We start from the raw sequence: 17,049 nt of genomic DNA, 5'->3' as shown, positions 1-17,049 counted from the left end.
TTGCTTAGCCGCGTTTACATGAAGGATATGTTTACACGAACGATATATGCACGAAGGCGAGCTTTCTGGTAGAAACGCGGCCTCGTGCGTGGGCCGATCCCGGAGATTGTGCACAATCAAAAAAATTACATCATTTTCAGGTTTCCGTTCTTGTTTCACACTTTTAATATTTCAGTCTGAGAAGGTTTAATAGGTTTGTGCACCATGGATTGTAAGACAATGGATTGTAGAATGTAACACAAGGTATGAGCAACATTAGTGATAGAATGGTGTGGCCTCGCATACACCGCACGTCATATAAGAAGGCATGGAATATGCACATACTTGAATATATTCGGAGGGCCTGCGTGGTTGGGGATGATTTTCTTGGACGGTGGACACCGGCGCCGACGCCGGATTTTCTGCGACACGGGGCCCTCAACGCTATCGCGTTAAAACACACCTGTGCTTTAATACACCAGCCGTGAATGTAGTACAAGACATCGCGATTTCTCCTAGCGGCTTTTGACCAGTGCAATGACCGAAATAGACCAAACGTTGCGCAATAACGCATTTTATCTACCACCAACTGCTACGCTGAAGTCGTCGGCGTCGGTGGTTCAGTGGTAGAATACTCGCCTGCCACGCGGGTGGCCCGGGTTCGATTCCCGGCCGACGCATTTTCTTTTCTCCCTTCCCCCTCATCCTTTTCTTTTTTTTTTTTTTTTTCGCCCATATCAACTTTTTTTATCTAACAAAAGCACAGATGTATATATTTAATTACCCGGGGAAATGTAGCACGGCGAATCGTGGCTATCAGAGCGCGCGAAACTGGGAGGCTGCAGTGCGCGCTAGGCCGTTGAAGTGACGTTCTGCGGAGCCTCTCAATCTGTGTGTCGCGCGCAATCGTGGTGTCCGCAGAACCAATAGGAGGCATTGGCAGAACGCAGACGCAGCTCGTCGTGTCCACGACGAGCTGTGTCTCCTCTATAAAGTGCGAAAGATTGGCAATTTATAGAGGAGATCGTGGTCGTGTCACAGTATTTGCATTTCTTTTTCGGAAAAAAAAAAAAAAAGTTCATACGCAGAGCTCGCTTCTCCCAATTACGATGAGCCCACTGAAATAAAAAAGTTCGAAAGTTCATTATTGAATTTTCTTTAATTAGCGATTAATTAACACTTTTCAACCGTCGCCCCGTGGTAGCCACCGCTGACGGTATGTCCTTGCATTCCGAAACGGCGGTTTTTGATTATTACTTGTAGAAACACCTTTGTAGGAGAGGATCGGGGATAAAGCATCAACGGGGAATATCCTATTAAATTGCGCTTCGTAGATGACACTGCCCTGTTCAACAACCCGCAGCGGATGACTTGCAATTAGTGAATGAGCACTTGAACCGGCAAAGATAGGGTTTCGGGATTAATATGCAAATCACCAAGGTAATTTCAACAGCCTAGCAAGTGGGAAAAAAATAATAAGAGTTTGTGACTAGTCGGCGTCTTAGCAGCTAGCAAGAGCACCTTTATCTAGTTATATAGTTACCGTTATCTAGTATATAGTTAGAGAACATACAGGGCACCGTGATGCAGGCGTTACGGATCATGAGAAGGAATTTTCCGAAAGAACGAACGAAAGAAAGACGGCCCTCAAGTCTTGAACGACGGGTATTTTTTTTTTTTTCTTGCAGTGGAATATGGTAAATATATTTCGTAAATAGGTGTTACAGCAGTAACGCTTAAGTACGAACGTGGTAAAATTCTAGGCATTGATGATTGTTGATGGCGGCCTCCTTATAATGCTTCAAACGTGCCACTATCTACTTTCACCCAGTGCTCTCCCTCTCTCTCTCTCTCTCTCTCTCTCATGTACGTTATTCGACGCAAACGCGGGCGTGGAGGTTTTGTTGACAAACAAAGCTCGTGCTTCCTGAAAGTTAACGTTGGTCATACGATGTCAACACAGCTCGATGCGCTACACGCACCGCCTAATCCTGTTAGTAGTCATTGTCGTCGCTTTGTTCTCTTTACGCGTCCTTTACCGACGGACAGACCGCACGGGCTGTGTCTCCGCCTCCATACGGAACTGGTGGGCTGGCGACATCGTGGACTTCGATAATGCCGACAACGTGACAGGCTTCGACTGGCCCATCGTGCCCAACGTCGTGCACTTCGTACGCCTGGGCAACGCGTCGCTCACCTTCACTGAAGCTGTCTGCATCCGAGCCGCGTGGATACAACAGCGGCCCAGCTCGCTCGTCGTGCATTGCGACCGGTGCGACGAGTCGACGCGCTCGAGTCCGCACTGGCCGCTGGTCGCCGGGATCCCCGGCCTGCGGCTCGCGACTGTCAAGAGGCCGCGCCACATATTCGGCAAACGGCTCAGCTCCATCTACCACGCGTCAGACATCGCGAGGCTCCGAATTCTGCGCAAGTACGGAGGCATCTTCCTCGACGGCGACTCGTACCTCGTGCGCTCCTTGGAGCCGTTCCGGCGCTTCGAAATGGCGCTGGGATGGTACCCGAATCAAGCACTCGGCACTCAGGTGGGTGGAATGATGCCAGCGAGACCGACAGCATTCGCATAAAGCAACGTTTCGACAAAGAAATCTGTCTTCGTCACGGCGAATCACGACAACTTCCGACAACGGGCCCACATGCGAAGAAAAGTTTCCTTGTCTAAACGTTGGCTTCCTGCAGTGATGTCCTTTATTCGAACACTGTTGATCACATCCCCGTCTCCTCCTTCCTGTGGGCCTCTGTGGTGTTTGGATTTATGTGCAGGTTTTCGTGAGCAAAGGGCAGCATCACCTTGATACGGATTCTATACGTAACTGTATTGTTGTGAGGAATTTCTGGCCTTTGACAACGTAGGTGATATTTGAAGCAACAGCTAGGTCATTGCTTACTTTACAGAAGAGACCTCGCCAGTCATTGCATAGGAGTGGGGATGCAAGAATAATAAAGACATTGATTTTAAGCTAAGTCGAACCCGGTTACAACGAACAGGCCTTTTTGTCAAAAACAAAAGAAAAGTAGTTTGATATATTGATTAATATTCTACATATCCAAATTAGCTTATCACGAACTTAAGTAACATTTTGTGATGCATTGTGTTAGTCGTCAGTAGTATGAAGAACAACATAGATGTCGAAAAGTATAAAAATTTATTAAAGATTAAACTGGGTTAAAAGTTGTTTACATATGCCCGCTACGAAGTGGAATAGCAATCACCACTGCCATCTACCAGTTGTCTCGTCCTTAACTTGAAATTCCCGCCTCCCTCTCCGCACACCTGTGCTACTCGTGCTCACTATTGCAGTCCATGCTCATTCTCAACTCTGCATGCCGTGCTTCTTCTCTATAACAGATGGCACTAGCATTTCTTGATTACATTATAGATGCGCACAATGCAGAAATTTAACTGTTACCAGTTCTGTATGTAGGATGTTATCTTCTGTGGAGAAGCACAGTTGACCAAGACCGAGCTAACCTCGTGCCTGTTTGTTGTCAGTTCATTGTCCTAGTCACACAGCCACTTCTTGAACAAGAATCCAGTCATCCATGCCTTGCTGTTGAAACTATAGATCACTGGAAAGATACACACCCCCAGAAACACTTTGGCAACTATAGCTCAAACTGCGCTTGTAACAAACGGTCATCTTGCCTTCTCGGAGAACACCAGGCATGCAGCTTCTTTATCTTCATCTTGGAAAAGCTCTGCTTGCCGCACCAAGCGCCACCAAGCTGTGTCGTCAAACAGAACTAACTGCGCTAGTGCGTTTGCACACCCCAGCAGCCCGACTCTCAAATTGGCACATGTGTGAGCGACTTGATAGGTATCCAAGTCGGGCTAGTTGGTTGACATGCATGGTATACCTAAACTGCACTAATCCACACGGACAAAGACGAGGCAGACGTGCACAGACTCGCAACTGAATGTTTAATGGGTGAAAATGACATATATACAGAGGAAAAATAAATACGTCTGATAGGCCATCCAACCATGGATAAGTTGACGTCACAAAGTAGCTTCTAAAAACCCTATCTCGCAATCAGCTAGTGACACCGAAGGTTTGCTTACACACCCACGTGTAGTTTTTATCTTAAATGCCTCAAACAGCTCCCTAGTACTATGGTCCCTATGACGGTACAAAATTCTAGTTTGTTTAAGAAGTGGAAGGCAAGTTTCCTTGTTTAGTTTTTTACTGTCATTGCAATGCTTAGTCACGTGGGAATAACCATCTGAAGTGCTATTTTTTTTATGTTCTTTCAGCCAAACATTAATACACCTAGCCATCTGACCGATGTATACACACCCACAAGAAAAAGGAAATTCGTACACTACTGCGCAGGCGCAGGGGACAAAGGTTGACCCTTGCTTATGCTCAATCTTGCAGACAAAAGGGCTGTGGTTAGATGCCCTGTCAATCGCATTCATTACTCTAGCACATAAACGGAACATTTTCTGAGGGGCTGAGAATCTACGCTGACCCCATACCGCTGCGCTACATTCTTCAAATTGTGTTCAACTTTGCGCTGGTATGGAATCACAGCAAACACTCTTTTTTCTTTATTAGTGCGCGGTGTGTGCACACCGCTACTTTTAACTTTCCTTACTAATTTATCACAGGTTGCTCCAATTACAGATTTTGGGTGTCCAGCATTCATCAGCCTAGTCACTTGGAAACTAACACTTTCCGTTACTACGGGGGAGCATGACTTCTGTAGTGCTGCATCTATGCACAACCAAGGTCCCATAAGTCCCCCTCAATTTTTCCTCGAGGCATTCAAAGATTGTAAACAGTGAAATTGCCTTGTCGTGCATAGATGCAGCAGCCCTTTTGTCTGCAAGATTGAGCATACGCAAGGGTCAACCATTGTCCCCTGCGCCTGCGCAGTAGTGAATGAATTTCCTTTTTCTTGTGGGTGTGTATACATCGGTCAGACGGCTAGGTGTGTTAATGTTCGGCTGAAAGAACATTAAAAAAATAGCAGTTCATATGGTTATTCCCACGTGGCTAAGGATTGCAATGACTGTAAAAAACTAAACAAGGAAACTTGCATTCCACTTTTTAAGCAAACTAGAATTTTGTACCGTCATAGGGACCGTAGTATTATGGAGCTGTTTGAGGCATTTAAGATAAAAACTACACGTGGGTGTGTAAGCGAAGCTTCGGTGTCACTAGCTGATTGCGAGATTGTGTTTTTAGAAGCTACTGTGTGACATCAACTTATCCATGGTTGGATGGCCAATCAGATGTATTAATTTTTCCTCTGTATATATGTCATTTTCACCCATTAAACATTCAGTTGCGAGTCTGCGCACGTCTTGTCTGCCTCGTCTTTGTCCGTGTGGGTTAGCGCAGTTTAAGTATACCATGCAGACTTGATAGGATCTTCCTTTAATATGCTCCAAGTATTCTTGCATGCATGGTCAAGAAAACAGCATGCCAAAAAAAAAACAGAGCTATAAAAATAACTTCCCGGATCACATAGTTCACGGGATGGAAGTGGCTTTGCGGTGCTGGCAGCAGATGCCTTGAGTTTGATGTATCCAGTGTCCAGTTCATTATGAGGGAGTTATGTAACATGAGTATTGGTCACTGAGTTTTGCATGTACTATATAAAAAATTAATTGCTTTATCCTGGTTCGTTATATTCGTGTTTCACAGTGTCGTAAATGTAATCAGTCAAATAGCGTGAATAGAGAATGAAAATTCATGATTGATAGTCAGCCTCTAGAATATGTGCAAGAGTATGTTTATCTACGCCAATTACTCACATGGGACCCAGATGATGTGAGATAAATTTACAGAACAAAATTGGTTGTAGCGCATACTAGAGCACTGCACGGGCCGGATTTTTCGGCCCGAGCCTGGCCCAGGCCCGCTTTACAAGGCCCGAGCCCAGCCCGGGCCCGTAATACAGAGCCCGAGCCCGGCCCGGGCCCGGGCGTACATGACCGAGACCAGCCCGGGCCCGGGCGTTCATTACTAAGCTTAGCTAGGGCCCGCGTGTGCATGACCAGGCCCGGCCTGTAAGAGAAAAAAAATATTTTTTTTACTTGCAGATTGTACCGTATCTTTCAGCCTCACGTTCTCGAGGTTTAATCAGCTGCAGTATATAAGCAATAAAAGGCCGAAATCTTTGTTTATCCCACGGCAACGACAGTAATCCGGCCCATTGCCTGTGCTGCTATTTTTCCGCTGGTGCCCATGCACTTACCTTCATTTGTACGATATGGTTCTATGATGTCATTTAGCATGCAAATATACAGGGCGTTTCATTTTAGCTGAACCAAATTTTCAAAGATTGCCTGTGGCAGATAGCACAGTTATAATCCTTAATCTAAACTACTCGATGAGGCGGCCATTACTTCCACGAGAAAACAGAACGCCTAATTGAAGAATTAACATAATTACGCTAATTAACTTTTTCATTAATTATTTTACGGCACATCTTTCAATCTACGAATTATAGCCGCTGAGTTCGCAGGCGTACCCACTTGGAACGAATTCTCAGGACTGAACCAGTTTCGAGATAATAATTTTCAAAGTGTCCGACGAAATCAATCAAATCAAATCAATTTATTCTCCAATTTACATGCTTGACGGTCATTTTGGAATAAAAGCTACATACGTAGCTTGACGTGACCCAAAACACCAGCCAAGGCAATAGTACGTCAGCAAACAGTGTGCGCACATGTACAATAATTCACATATATTTCCAGCTGTCGCTGGAATTCCTCACGGACGAAATAGTTATGAACGGAAAAACAGAATATTTCCGTCACGGCGAGTTAAGAGAATTGGGAAAAGTTTTAACAGAATGCATTTTAAACCACACTACAATAGCAGTCATCATCATCACCAGCCTATATAAAATATACAATAGCAATACTAGCTATACAAAACAAGGCAACACCAGCTATACAACATAGCATGAGACTGAATTTTACAAGATTAACATTTGCTAATAAAACGAAACAAGATGTACATTATATACTCAGAGCCATACACGAAGGCAGAATAATAATCACATCAGATATATTACAAGCTACCAACGTATGGGCTGAGTTCTTTCTTACTGAAATGATCGACATTTTTGTATTTGTTCAAAGGGAATGGTAGGTTATGTATTAATGACTGATGCTTATAGAGTGTTCTCAGGATTTCTTGTGTTCGCTATAATGCGACGACGCTCTAAGGAGGATAATTGTTTTATGTAGTTCCAAGCTAATTCTGACGCGGCTGGCCTAATGGATGGTCAAATCGTGTAATTTAATATTTAACATAATTACGCTAATTAACTTTTTAATTATTCATTATACGGCACATCTTTCAATCTACGAATTATAGCCGCTGAGTTCGCAAGGCGTATCCACTTGGAATTAATTCTCAGGACTGAACCAGTTTCGACATATTAATTTTCAAAGTGTCCGACGAAATGAATGGGCATTCCAGTTAACTTTTTGAGGAAAAAGCTCTTTTATGCATTGAAGCACAACAGTAACTGGCCTTAACGCTAAAATAATGCAATAGTATCGACACTGGTAATAGTGTAATCGCAAAAGCGGTAACATGGAAATGGTTTAAGGAGTGGTTCTTTGTATAATTTATTTTTCCTTACGCGGAAACAATGTTTGTTTTTGTGGAAAATAAAAATAGCGTAGCACTGCCTGCGCAATGCTAAAGAGACAGCGGACCTGATGGGCACCTAGCAAGTCCTGGCTTTTGGGCTAGGCTAAGCACTACCAAGTCATCCCCAGCATTCCCCATAATTTATTTATAATTGATTGATTATCGATTAGCTATTTACTGGCTTTCGATTTTCTATCGCAAGATATTAGCCACGTATTTGGGCTAGGCTAAGCACTACCAAGTCACCTACAAAAGTTTCCGGAATTTATTGGTTATTGATCAATTATCGACTAGCTATTGATTGGCTATCAATTGCCTATCGATGACTGACTAAGTTTAAGTAGTCCCCACCATTCTTAGCTAGACTTGTCCAGGCTCAGCTTTGCTAGTTCGCAGGTGTATGTGCCATTGCGCTTGGACCCTTTCTACACTGCTACCAGGATCGGCACACTTTTTTTGGGTTCAGCAGACACATTGCGCCCGGCTGAAACAGCTCGGCTGTTAAAATGAGAACATCATCTTTTTTACTATTTTCTTCGATAAGATATACAGTCATCCGATAAGATATACTGTCAAGAGAGCGGTGTGGATCAGAGAACGGGGATAACCGATATTCTAGTTGACATTAAGCGGAAAAAATGAAGCTGGGCAGGCCATGTAATACGTAGTATGGATAACCGATGGACCATTAGAGCTACAGAATGGATACGAAGAGAAGGGAAGCGCAGTCTAGGACGGCAGAAAACTAGGTGGGGTGATAAAGTTACCAAATCTGCAGGAGGAAGTTGGAAGCAGCCAGCGCAAGACAGGGGTAATTGGAGATCGCAGGGTCCTGCAGTGGTCATAAATATAGGCTGATGATGATGATGACAGTCATTTTTCATGTGTGACTTCAGCTTGGCACAGAATGCATTGAACCATGCAATGCATAACAGTTGCTCGAAGGCCTACTTAAATAATTTGATGAGCGGGCCCGAGTCTGGCCCGGGCCCGTGGCTTCAAGCCCGAGTCCGGCCCGGGCCCGCGGCCTCAAGCCCGAGCCCGGCCCGTCCCGAGCCCGCCAAAAAAACGCTTCGGACGGCCCGGCCCGCAAGCCGGGCCGGGCCCGGGCTTTCGGGCCGGCCCGGGCCCGTGCAGAGCTCTAGCGCATACCAGTGCTACCAGTTTTGTTTGCGATTGTATGGGTAACTAAGTCACTTATACCATTGTATACCACTGAACAACTGTATAATAATGACCATGCTGTTTATTGATGCCTTTTGCCTCCCAGCTTATATGGTATATCCTGAACGGGGTCTTTAAGGGACAATAAATGATGATGATACAGCAGGCATCATCAGTTAAATCATTACTGGCAGCTCACTGCTGCCCTTGAAAACAAAAGTGTGCAATCATTCCATTCTACTGGTACTAGCATAAAGAGTAGAAACTTTGAGGTTCACAAAGAAGCTTAAGAATAAGTTGAGGACTGCGCAACGAGTGATGAAACAAAAAACGTTAGGTATGACTAGGAAAACAGTGGTGTGGATTAGAAAGAAAATGGGGTTAGCCAACATTCTAGTGGACATTAAGAGGAAGAAATGGAGTTGGGCAGGCAGTGTAATATGCATAGAGCAGATAACCTGCAGTCTGTGAGCGTTGCAGAATGGGTACCAAAAGAAGGAAAGCAGTGTCGAGCACGACAGAGAATTAGGGGGTGTGAAAAAATGAGGGAATTTACAGGCATAAGATGGGGTCAGCTGGCACAAGACAGGGTAAATTCACTGGGAGAGGCCTTTGTCTTGCATTGCTTATGAATAGACTGACGATGATGGAAATTTATTCTAAAGAAAGCAAAAGCTGTATACGACGTTCAGAGCAGCAAAACCAGCAGCAACAACAGTTTCCAGAAAAACTAATGTTCACACACTGAATAACATTAAATGTGAGTTTTGTTTTTCAACCGAGCTATAGAGGCAGGTACATGAATTTAGGCAAGTTCCATTCATTAACAATTATTTCTGGAAATTCGTTCTGTTCTTTTCTCGCATTAGACAAACATTACTAATTCAAAGAATTTGTTGTAAGAATTTGAAGGGTGGTATCCATTAAATAGGCACAGTCGGACAACTTTGCGGCAACTTGCCAACAAGTTGAAGTTAAGCGATGATGACCTAATGTCACTAACACTGTGATGACAGCTGTACTGGAATGTGGATGATTCCGGCTGCACAGTTTTGTATTCTTTCTGTATTCGGCAACATTTTATGATACATGAGACATCCCCCCCCCCCCCCGGTAATGTTTGATGCTACCTGCCTTTCATCTTTTCACAATTCATCACCTTAGGTGTGTGCCATGTTTAGAGAGAGACCAACCTAAACTGCAATCCGCCTTTTTCATTTTCCTGTGCTGCCCTCTGCCGCGCGCCGCTGGAAACGTTTTGGTAGGGTGCTGGGGCTTTCGCCGGTTGAATTGTGAACCTGCGCCCGTGTTAAGTGCGCATCGGTTGTGCGTTTCGTGGATTGCGAATAATTATTAATGGCTTCTGGGGGGCAGCATGTCGTTCCTGGAAGCCATGTAACGCTCACCAACTATATACATGTAGGCATGTAGGGTGAGCAGGCCTGAGTGTGCTGTTTTGTTTACAGTGCGGCCGATAAAGGCACGCTGAGTTCCCTCGGCCGTAGCGGCTGCTTTGGAGTTTGTTGGCGCTAACTCCTGCACTTGCACCTCGCTTTTTTTTTTAATTCTTTTTACACATTCTTTAGACATTTCGCATAAATAAGATGTTTTGGAGTGCGCAGCCTTCCGCGTCGGATTTAGCAAAGCGATGCACTTGTTTACATCCGCATCTACAGCCACAGATCGTTGTTAGCGTCAAAAAATGGGGGAAAGGTGCATATATGAAAAGGCGCTGATATGAAAGAATGTCGAAAAGTAGAATAAAACACACATATCTGCTCATATGAGCCGCGTTGTTCCATCGTGAGACGAGTCAGTATGAGCGGCTGAGCCACTTAAACAATGGCGGCTGTGATCCAGTTACAAATATTGGGCTGCTAATTTATTACTGATTCTAGCTTTTCTTTAACTTCGCGATAGTTAGTTTGCGCGTGTGATAAAACATTATTAGAGCAAACTGTGCTCGCATAAGCGCTCATTTAAAGGCCGTGTTGTTCTGCAAAAACGCGGATGCCATCGCTGACACCGTTGGTATATAACTGAGCGAGGCGGCTGTTTATGCTGCTGTACCGAATGTACCGTCTCTTGTTTCGGGTTTGACGCAGAGATAAAGAGTACATCTCAGGAATTAAGAAATGTGTCAGCATGCCAACACGTAAAAACCCACCCATCTACGTTGCGAATACGACCGGCAGCCTACGGGAATGGTGACGTACAGATGTTGGCACAGGCGTTGGGCACAGCGCTGTGTCCCCGCTTGCAGCTTATTGTGTACGCGGCGATCGAAGCGAAGGGTAGTTTATTTCAAATCGCTAAGGCTAGAATTGGACTATAAAAGCAGTTTCCTTCATTATAACTTGCTTACTTTTCAGTACAGGTCCTCCGGTAGCGGGTGCGCGAACTCGACGGCGCCAGGCCTAACTTCCGCTGAACAGGATCAACATTGGCTCAAACTTATGTGCACGGATTGAGAGGGTCCAATCTTGTGCATTTCAACTTCGTAGGCATGTCTTGACTCACTTTGAGCGCGATTATTTATATATACCAACGAAGGCGTTGCGGCTATCGCGTTATCGGTTCGACGGCCGATCGCGCGGGGTTCGGTCGAATGATGGTCGGCACGCTGATTTTATCGGTGCCGTCGACAAGAAAGCCCGTCGCAGTACAACTCGCGCTCGTCGGTTACGTCTTGTAGGCCTGGTATGATAAAATGGTCTCCGCGACACAGTGCTGAATGGTCGGCCAATCGTAAGCGTCCGCGTCTTGTCGGTCTCGTATCGACCCAGTGTTACCGCGTCTTGAACGAGTACGTGAAGTCGGGCACACGCTGCCACTACCAGCGAGCGAGGACCGACGCTGCAAGATGTCTTCGTCAGCAACGTGCTTTTAAGTGTGGTCGAAGTGTAACACAGGGGTTTATCGATAAATTTGCTATTACAGCCATCAATGCAAGGCGGCAACTACGTGGTTCCCTGTGCAGTCTGGACGAAGTCCTCGCCGCTTTCTGTTAAAAGTGGAGTTGCAGTCTTACGCTACGCACGTTTTCGGTACCGCACCGACGTCGAGCTACCAGTGAAGTTTCAACGAGGTACACAGCACGAGTTTCCACTTCCAGTAGCGCGCGTGCGAGCGCATTTTTTTTTTTTTTCAGGGGACGTTCCCCCGAGACGGGGCCGCACGGCCGCGCGCGCGACCCTTCCAAAACGTTTCGCGACTAATCCGCCAGGGCAGGGCGCATGCGCCGTAGCACCGTGAAAAAGGCGGATTACTACTTGCTTTGCAAATGGCACTGGCACAAGGAAGAAGCGACTATAAATGCGAGTGAGCGTTGGTGAGCATGACTGGGCGTGACTAGGAACATTAGTGAGTGCTAATGAGTGTGAGTGTCCATGAGGTGAGCACACAGCCTGTGAAAATATTGCAAAGTCATTATGAGTGGTACAGTAAAAGCTCGATGATACGATCACGGCTAATACGAATTTCCGGATGATACGAATTTTTCTGTGGTCCCGGCCGAGCCCCATTACTTTGCAACGTGCTAGAGAACGGTTGTTACGAATCGATTTTCAGCCTGCGTCGGTTGATACGAATAAACGCCGCCCCACCGACGGCCGCGAAAGAGAACAGCGCGCAGTCACGCGCTTTCTCTCCTTCTCTTTTGGTGCGGAGGCGCAGCGCCGGACAGCGCGGACTCCGCGACTGGGCGCGAAGAGTTTGAAGCGGTGGCGCTTTTGGTGCTTTTGTACTTCTCCTTTTCTGCGAGCCGTCAGATGGAGTGGCTGCTGCGCTTCGGGCCGCGTTCTTCGTGTTTGCGCCATTTTGCCTAGTCGCAGCGAGCTATGTCTCGCAAGCGGAAAGCACTCTCCTTCAAAGACAAATTAGACATTCTTCGAAAGGTCGATGAGGATCCCAAGAGGAAGCGGACGGAGTTGGCTAAGGAACTAGGCCTCGCAACGTCAACACTGAGCACAATTGTTGCACAGCGAGACTATCATGAAAAACATGCTTTCGTTCAACGTCAACGCGAAGCAAGCGAATTCGAACGCGCTTATTTCGAACATACCGCGCACCGACAATGCTCTTAGCAGCGCGCCAAATCACGCGGCGGCGCCTCCGACCGGCATTGCTCAGACACCGCCATAGAGCAAAAGCTCAGGAGACCCCTCAATGCCGCGCGCAAGGGAACGGGAAAAAAAAAAAAACCCCGCGGCGGAAATTTCACCCTCTCTCAAATTGCAAGGTCGCCGTTTCTGCATCGCGCCGGAACAAGCGTGTACGTGCCGACTAGAGTGTTCTAGACAACCGTATTCTAGCACACACTAGTGCCGACGTCTCAGTCACGCGGATAAAATGAAGTCACATGTTGACCTTGCACGCTGCGGCAGCAGCGCAGAGGGAAGCAGCGGCGGAGGCACAGTCGGGTCAACGAAACTGCCACGCCCGCAAACGCTCGCTTCTCGATAACGGCAGAAAACGAAACTTCAGGGGGCGGCTAAAATAAGCTGGCGCCAGCACGGCGGCGGGCGCGCACGGACATGTGCGGGAGTCGAAGGTGAGAGAGCTACGAGGGAGTTGAGAGGGAGGGCGAGGGGAGCCACAGAAGCGGCGGAGTTGACGCGGCCAAATCCGCTTTCCTGCCGCCCTCCTCCCTCACCTTCGACGGTCTCCGCGCGCACCCGTGTACCGGCGCCGCCCGCTCGCTCCCTGAATCTTTGTTTTCTGTCGTTATCGGGAAGCGACCGTTAGCCGGCGTGGGCAGTTTCGTGGCCCGCGCTTGCTATGTGCTTGCGCGCCGCGATATTTCACGACTCGCACCGTTCGTGCATCGTACTATGGTGCACGAATACTTCAAAAATACGTCCTTTTAATTCGAACAAATTTTCGGGCCCCTTCGATTTCGAATTTTTGAGATTCGACAGTAGTTTTAATTGTGTTTCGATGATACGAATTTCGGCTAATACGAATATTTTTCGTGACCCCGTGAGATTCGTATCATCGAGCTTTTACTGTATTGTATTATTCTACGGACCTGTGCAGACAGCTGAAATTGCCCTAAGTAGGGACAAGCAGAACAGCTCTCAGCAGAAGCAGCTTGTTTGAATGGAATATTTAGAAATTGATTTTGTTGACCTGTACCAAGTAAAGGGTGTAAAAAAACGACTGCGGTGGGAAAAGATTGTTATGATGATATCCAAGGTAACTGGAAGCAGTCCCACCTGACGTAGGAAAAGATACTGATTACGGTGAATATTCCATCATCACAAATGTGGTCAGCGTGTGCTGGTGATGTAGTAAGAATAATTTTGTGCTGATGTAGTAAGAATAATTTTGTGCTCACAGCTACTTCTGGGTCAGTATTATGTAAGTGTATTTTTTTTTAATTCTGTCCATTTCTTATAACATGTCGTAGCGAGTGGCTAATATTAGCAATACCGAAGGCTTGGTGTCATGCCAGCTAATGACGAAGGGAGAAAGAATGGAAAAAGGAAGAGGATCTTTTTATGTAATGCAGCCCCTGGAGTTATCTTGAAGCACCCAGTAATGACACCAGTACAAAACACTTGCTTGAGGCTGTCTTCGAAAATGTGCATATTGTTGTTTGGCCCGTTTACTTTCAGGTTCTTGTAGCCCACAAGAATGCCAGGTTTCTCCAACTTTGGTACAACTCGTACCGATACTACCGTCCCGAGCTGTGGTACTGGAATGCGGGACGCCTTCCCACAGAAATGATTCTGGTGCCAAGGCCACACCTTGTTCACCGCGTGCCTTATGACTTTGGCGTGCACAACGTGGCACACCTCTTGTACGGTGTCTGCAAGCCCGACTGGAGACAGTACTTTGCCATTCACCTCTTGTTTCGGCACCGGGACTACTTGGTCACCTCAGATACGTTCGGGCCATTGACAGTGTCAAACGTGGGCCGCTACAACAGAACATTTGGCCAGATGGTCAGGCTGGCTCTGTTTGGAACAACAAGGCTCGGAGATCACCACACTCTGAAAGACCCTAAATGGTTTCTCGAAAATGAGCTAGAGTATGCCCTGGATGCTTGCTGATTTAAGCTCAATTTTGATGCACTGGACCGTCGGCAAGTCTTCGGCGTGACTTCTCCTTTATGACCTGACCAGCTGCCCTTGCAAACCTACTGCACCTTTTGTGGAGTTGTCCCAGGCTGTGCTCATCAGGGCATCACTGAAAGCGTTACTACATCCAAGCTGCCCACCGGACAACCAGCTGTAAATATGTTGTGCAGACCATAGATCCCTCCTATAGTTCATTGAATGGACTGAGATCTCTGAGATGTCATATGACATCTGAGGACTGAGATGTCATATGAGTGTGGTGTGTCGATGTGCACCTCCGGACGAAGTGACACTTTCAGTGCTCTCTCTCCTCCCTCTCCCTCTTTTTGGCCTTTATCCCCCTTTCCCCTGTGCAGGGTAGCAAACTGGACATGCGTCTGGTTGACCTCCATGCCTTTCCCGTTTCTATTCTTTTTCTCTCACTGAGCAGGACAAGCTACCGTACTTGCTCAAATATAGGCGGACAGTTTTTCTTTAAAACACGATAAGTATGAAAGTTGGGAGTCAGCTCAGATTTGAGAATGCAGTTCAGCCGCAGCCGCCAGACACTTAGTGCACCTCAGATCCACGATATTCTAGGCACTATATTGCAACACAGCCTCGGAGACCCTGCGGCATGCCACAAAATCTGGGAGGCCAAGATTGCAGCTGACAGGTTGGTGTGCCTCGTTTTCTTTGAACGTAGCTATGTCTCGTTGTTGACAAGGACAGTGCACTGTAGGAAGAGAGAGAGACATAGAGGCTAGGTATATTGACAAAGACGACAAGTGAATACTGTATTGCATATGCTTGCAATGGCTGTCCAAAACCTTAATAACACGCATGTTCTTTGTTGTAGTCAAATGCCTTCTTTTTGCTTAGTTTGTATTTGAGAAAACTTTTAAATTTTCTGACCTTCTGAGTTTTGGGGGTTTGCCTAGAATCGAGGCTGGCCTAGATTGAAGTAGGTGCAGTATGTACTATCGACCAAAAAAGTTTACTGACCACAGGATCTGAGAAAACGCTAAATATCCGAGCAGCCTTTTAAAGTAGCCAGTAAAACCGTACATCACAATGATGTTCGCTTATACCAGTAGAGGCTGGAAATGGGAATACTAGGCTTTGTTTTGAGGCTGCAGAGATATTCAGCTTTTTGTCGGATCCCTTCGTCTCTAAACTTTTTGGGTCAGTAGTACGTGTACATATAAGATGCTTCAGCTGTTTTATGTCACGGGGTAAACTTTCAAATTAAAGAAAGTGTATTGAAGATGGTTTACGCGAGAAAGGGAGGAGCACAGTCTCTCAGTTTGTTGACAAACATGCTTTTTGATTGTCAACCTGGCTGCTAACCATGTGTTCATTAAGACCATGTTCATCATGCTTCTGTTTGTCCTGACCCATATATTGCCAGGTAGGATTTGTAAGCTTGTGCTTGCAAAGCGTTATCACATTCAAGTCATTATGCAAGATGTGCTCGCGATATCAGTGTTTGTGAATCTCAGATGTTGCCACATGTCGCAAGACAAACTCATCTAGAGTGTAAAAATTAATGCAGCATATTCTCGAATTTTTTGACATTGAATTTGGCATTACAAAATTCAGGCTGGGACCTTACCACTGTTGTTGAAAAGTGTACAATCATTGCATTCTTCCAGTGCTAACATACGAGGCAGAAACTTGGAGGTTAGCAAAGAAGCTCGAAAACAAGTTAAGGACAGCGCAAAGAGCGATGGAACGAAACATTTTAGGTAGTAACGGTAAGAGACAGGAAGAGAGCAGTGTGAATGAGAGAGCAAGTGGGTGTAGCTGATATTCTAGTTTGCATGAAGAGAAAAAAATTGAGCTGGGTAGGGCCATCTAATGCATAAAACAGATAACTGGTGGACCATTAGTTACAGAATGGGTGCCAATGGAAGGGAAGCACAGTCGAGGATGGCAGAAAATTAGGTGGGATGAGGAAATTAGGAAATTTGCAGGCACAAGTTGGAATCGGCTAGCGCAAGACAGGGGTAATTGGAGATCGCAGGGAGAGGCCTTTGTCCTGCAGTGGACATAAATATTGTCTGATGACTGATGATTCTCAAACCTGTGTGGTTATCTCAAGATAATAGAATTAGATGATGATGCCTCTATAAACAGGGGACGGCATGATAGCTTTGTCATACACTTCGACAACCACCGACTACGCTTGTTGCTTTTGCTGC

General features: G+C 46.1%; 1 protein-coding gene and 1 non-coding gene across 2 annotated transcripts; both read left to right on the top strand.

Moving 5' to 3' along the window:
- The first annotated feature begins 588 nt into the window (after positions 1 to 588).
- Trnag-gcc (transfer RNA glycine (anticodon GCC)) lies at positions 589 to 659 on the top strand. Its single transcript has one exon. It is a non-coding gene; the product is annotated as a tRNA-Gly (tRNA).
- A 1,191-nt stretch (positions 660 to 1,850) lies between these two features.
- LOC119450767 (uncharacterized) lies at positions 1,851 to 16,436 on the top strand. The gene is made up of 2 exons (XM_037714272.2): positions 1,851 to 2,522; positions 14,402 to 16,436. The coding sequence occupies exons 1-2, from the start codon at positions 1,947 to 1,949 to the stop codon at positions 14,837 to 14,839; spliced, it is 1,014 nt and encodes a 337-aa protein (XP_037570200.1). The 5' UTR covers positions 1,851 to 1,946; the 3' UTR covers positions 14,840 to 16,436.
- The last annotated feature ends 613 nt before the right edge of the window (positions 16,437 to 17,049 follow it).

The sequence above is a fragment of the Dermacentor silvarum genome, chromosome 4, assembly GCF_013339745.2.
Source record: "Dermacentor silvarum isolate Dsil-2018 chromosome 4, BIME_Dsil_1.4, whole genome shotgun sequence".
In the NCBI taxonomy this organism is placed as follows: domain Eukaryota; kingdom Metazoa; phylum Arthropoda; class Arachnida; order Ixodida; family Ixodidae; genus Dermacentor; species Dermacentor silvarum.
This window is presented reverse-complemented; position numbering and strand designations above follow the sequence as displayed.

Coding starts and splice junctions, on each gene's coding strand:
- LOC119450767 (XM_037714272.2), top strand. CDS start 1,947: ATGCGCTACACGCACCGCCTAATCCTGTTAGTAGTCATTGTCGTCGCT. Junction 2,523..14,401: donor ATCAAGCACTCGGCACTCAG/GTGGGTGGAATG, acceptor GTTTACTTTCAG/GTTCTTGTAGCCCACAAGAA.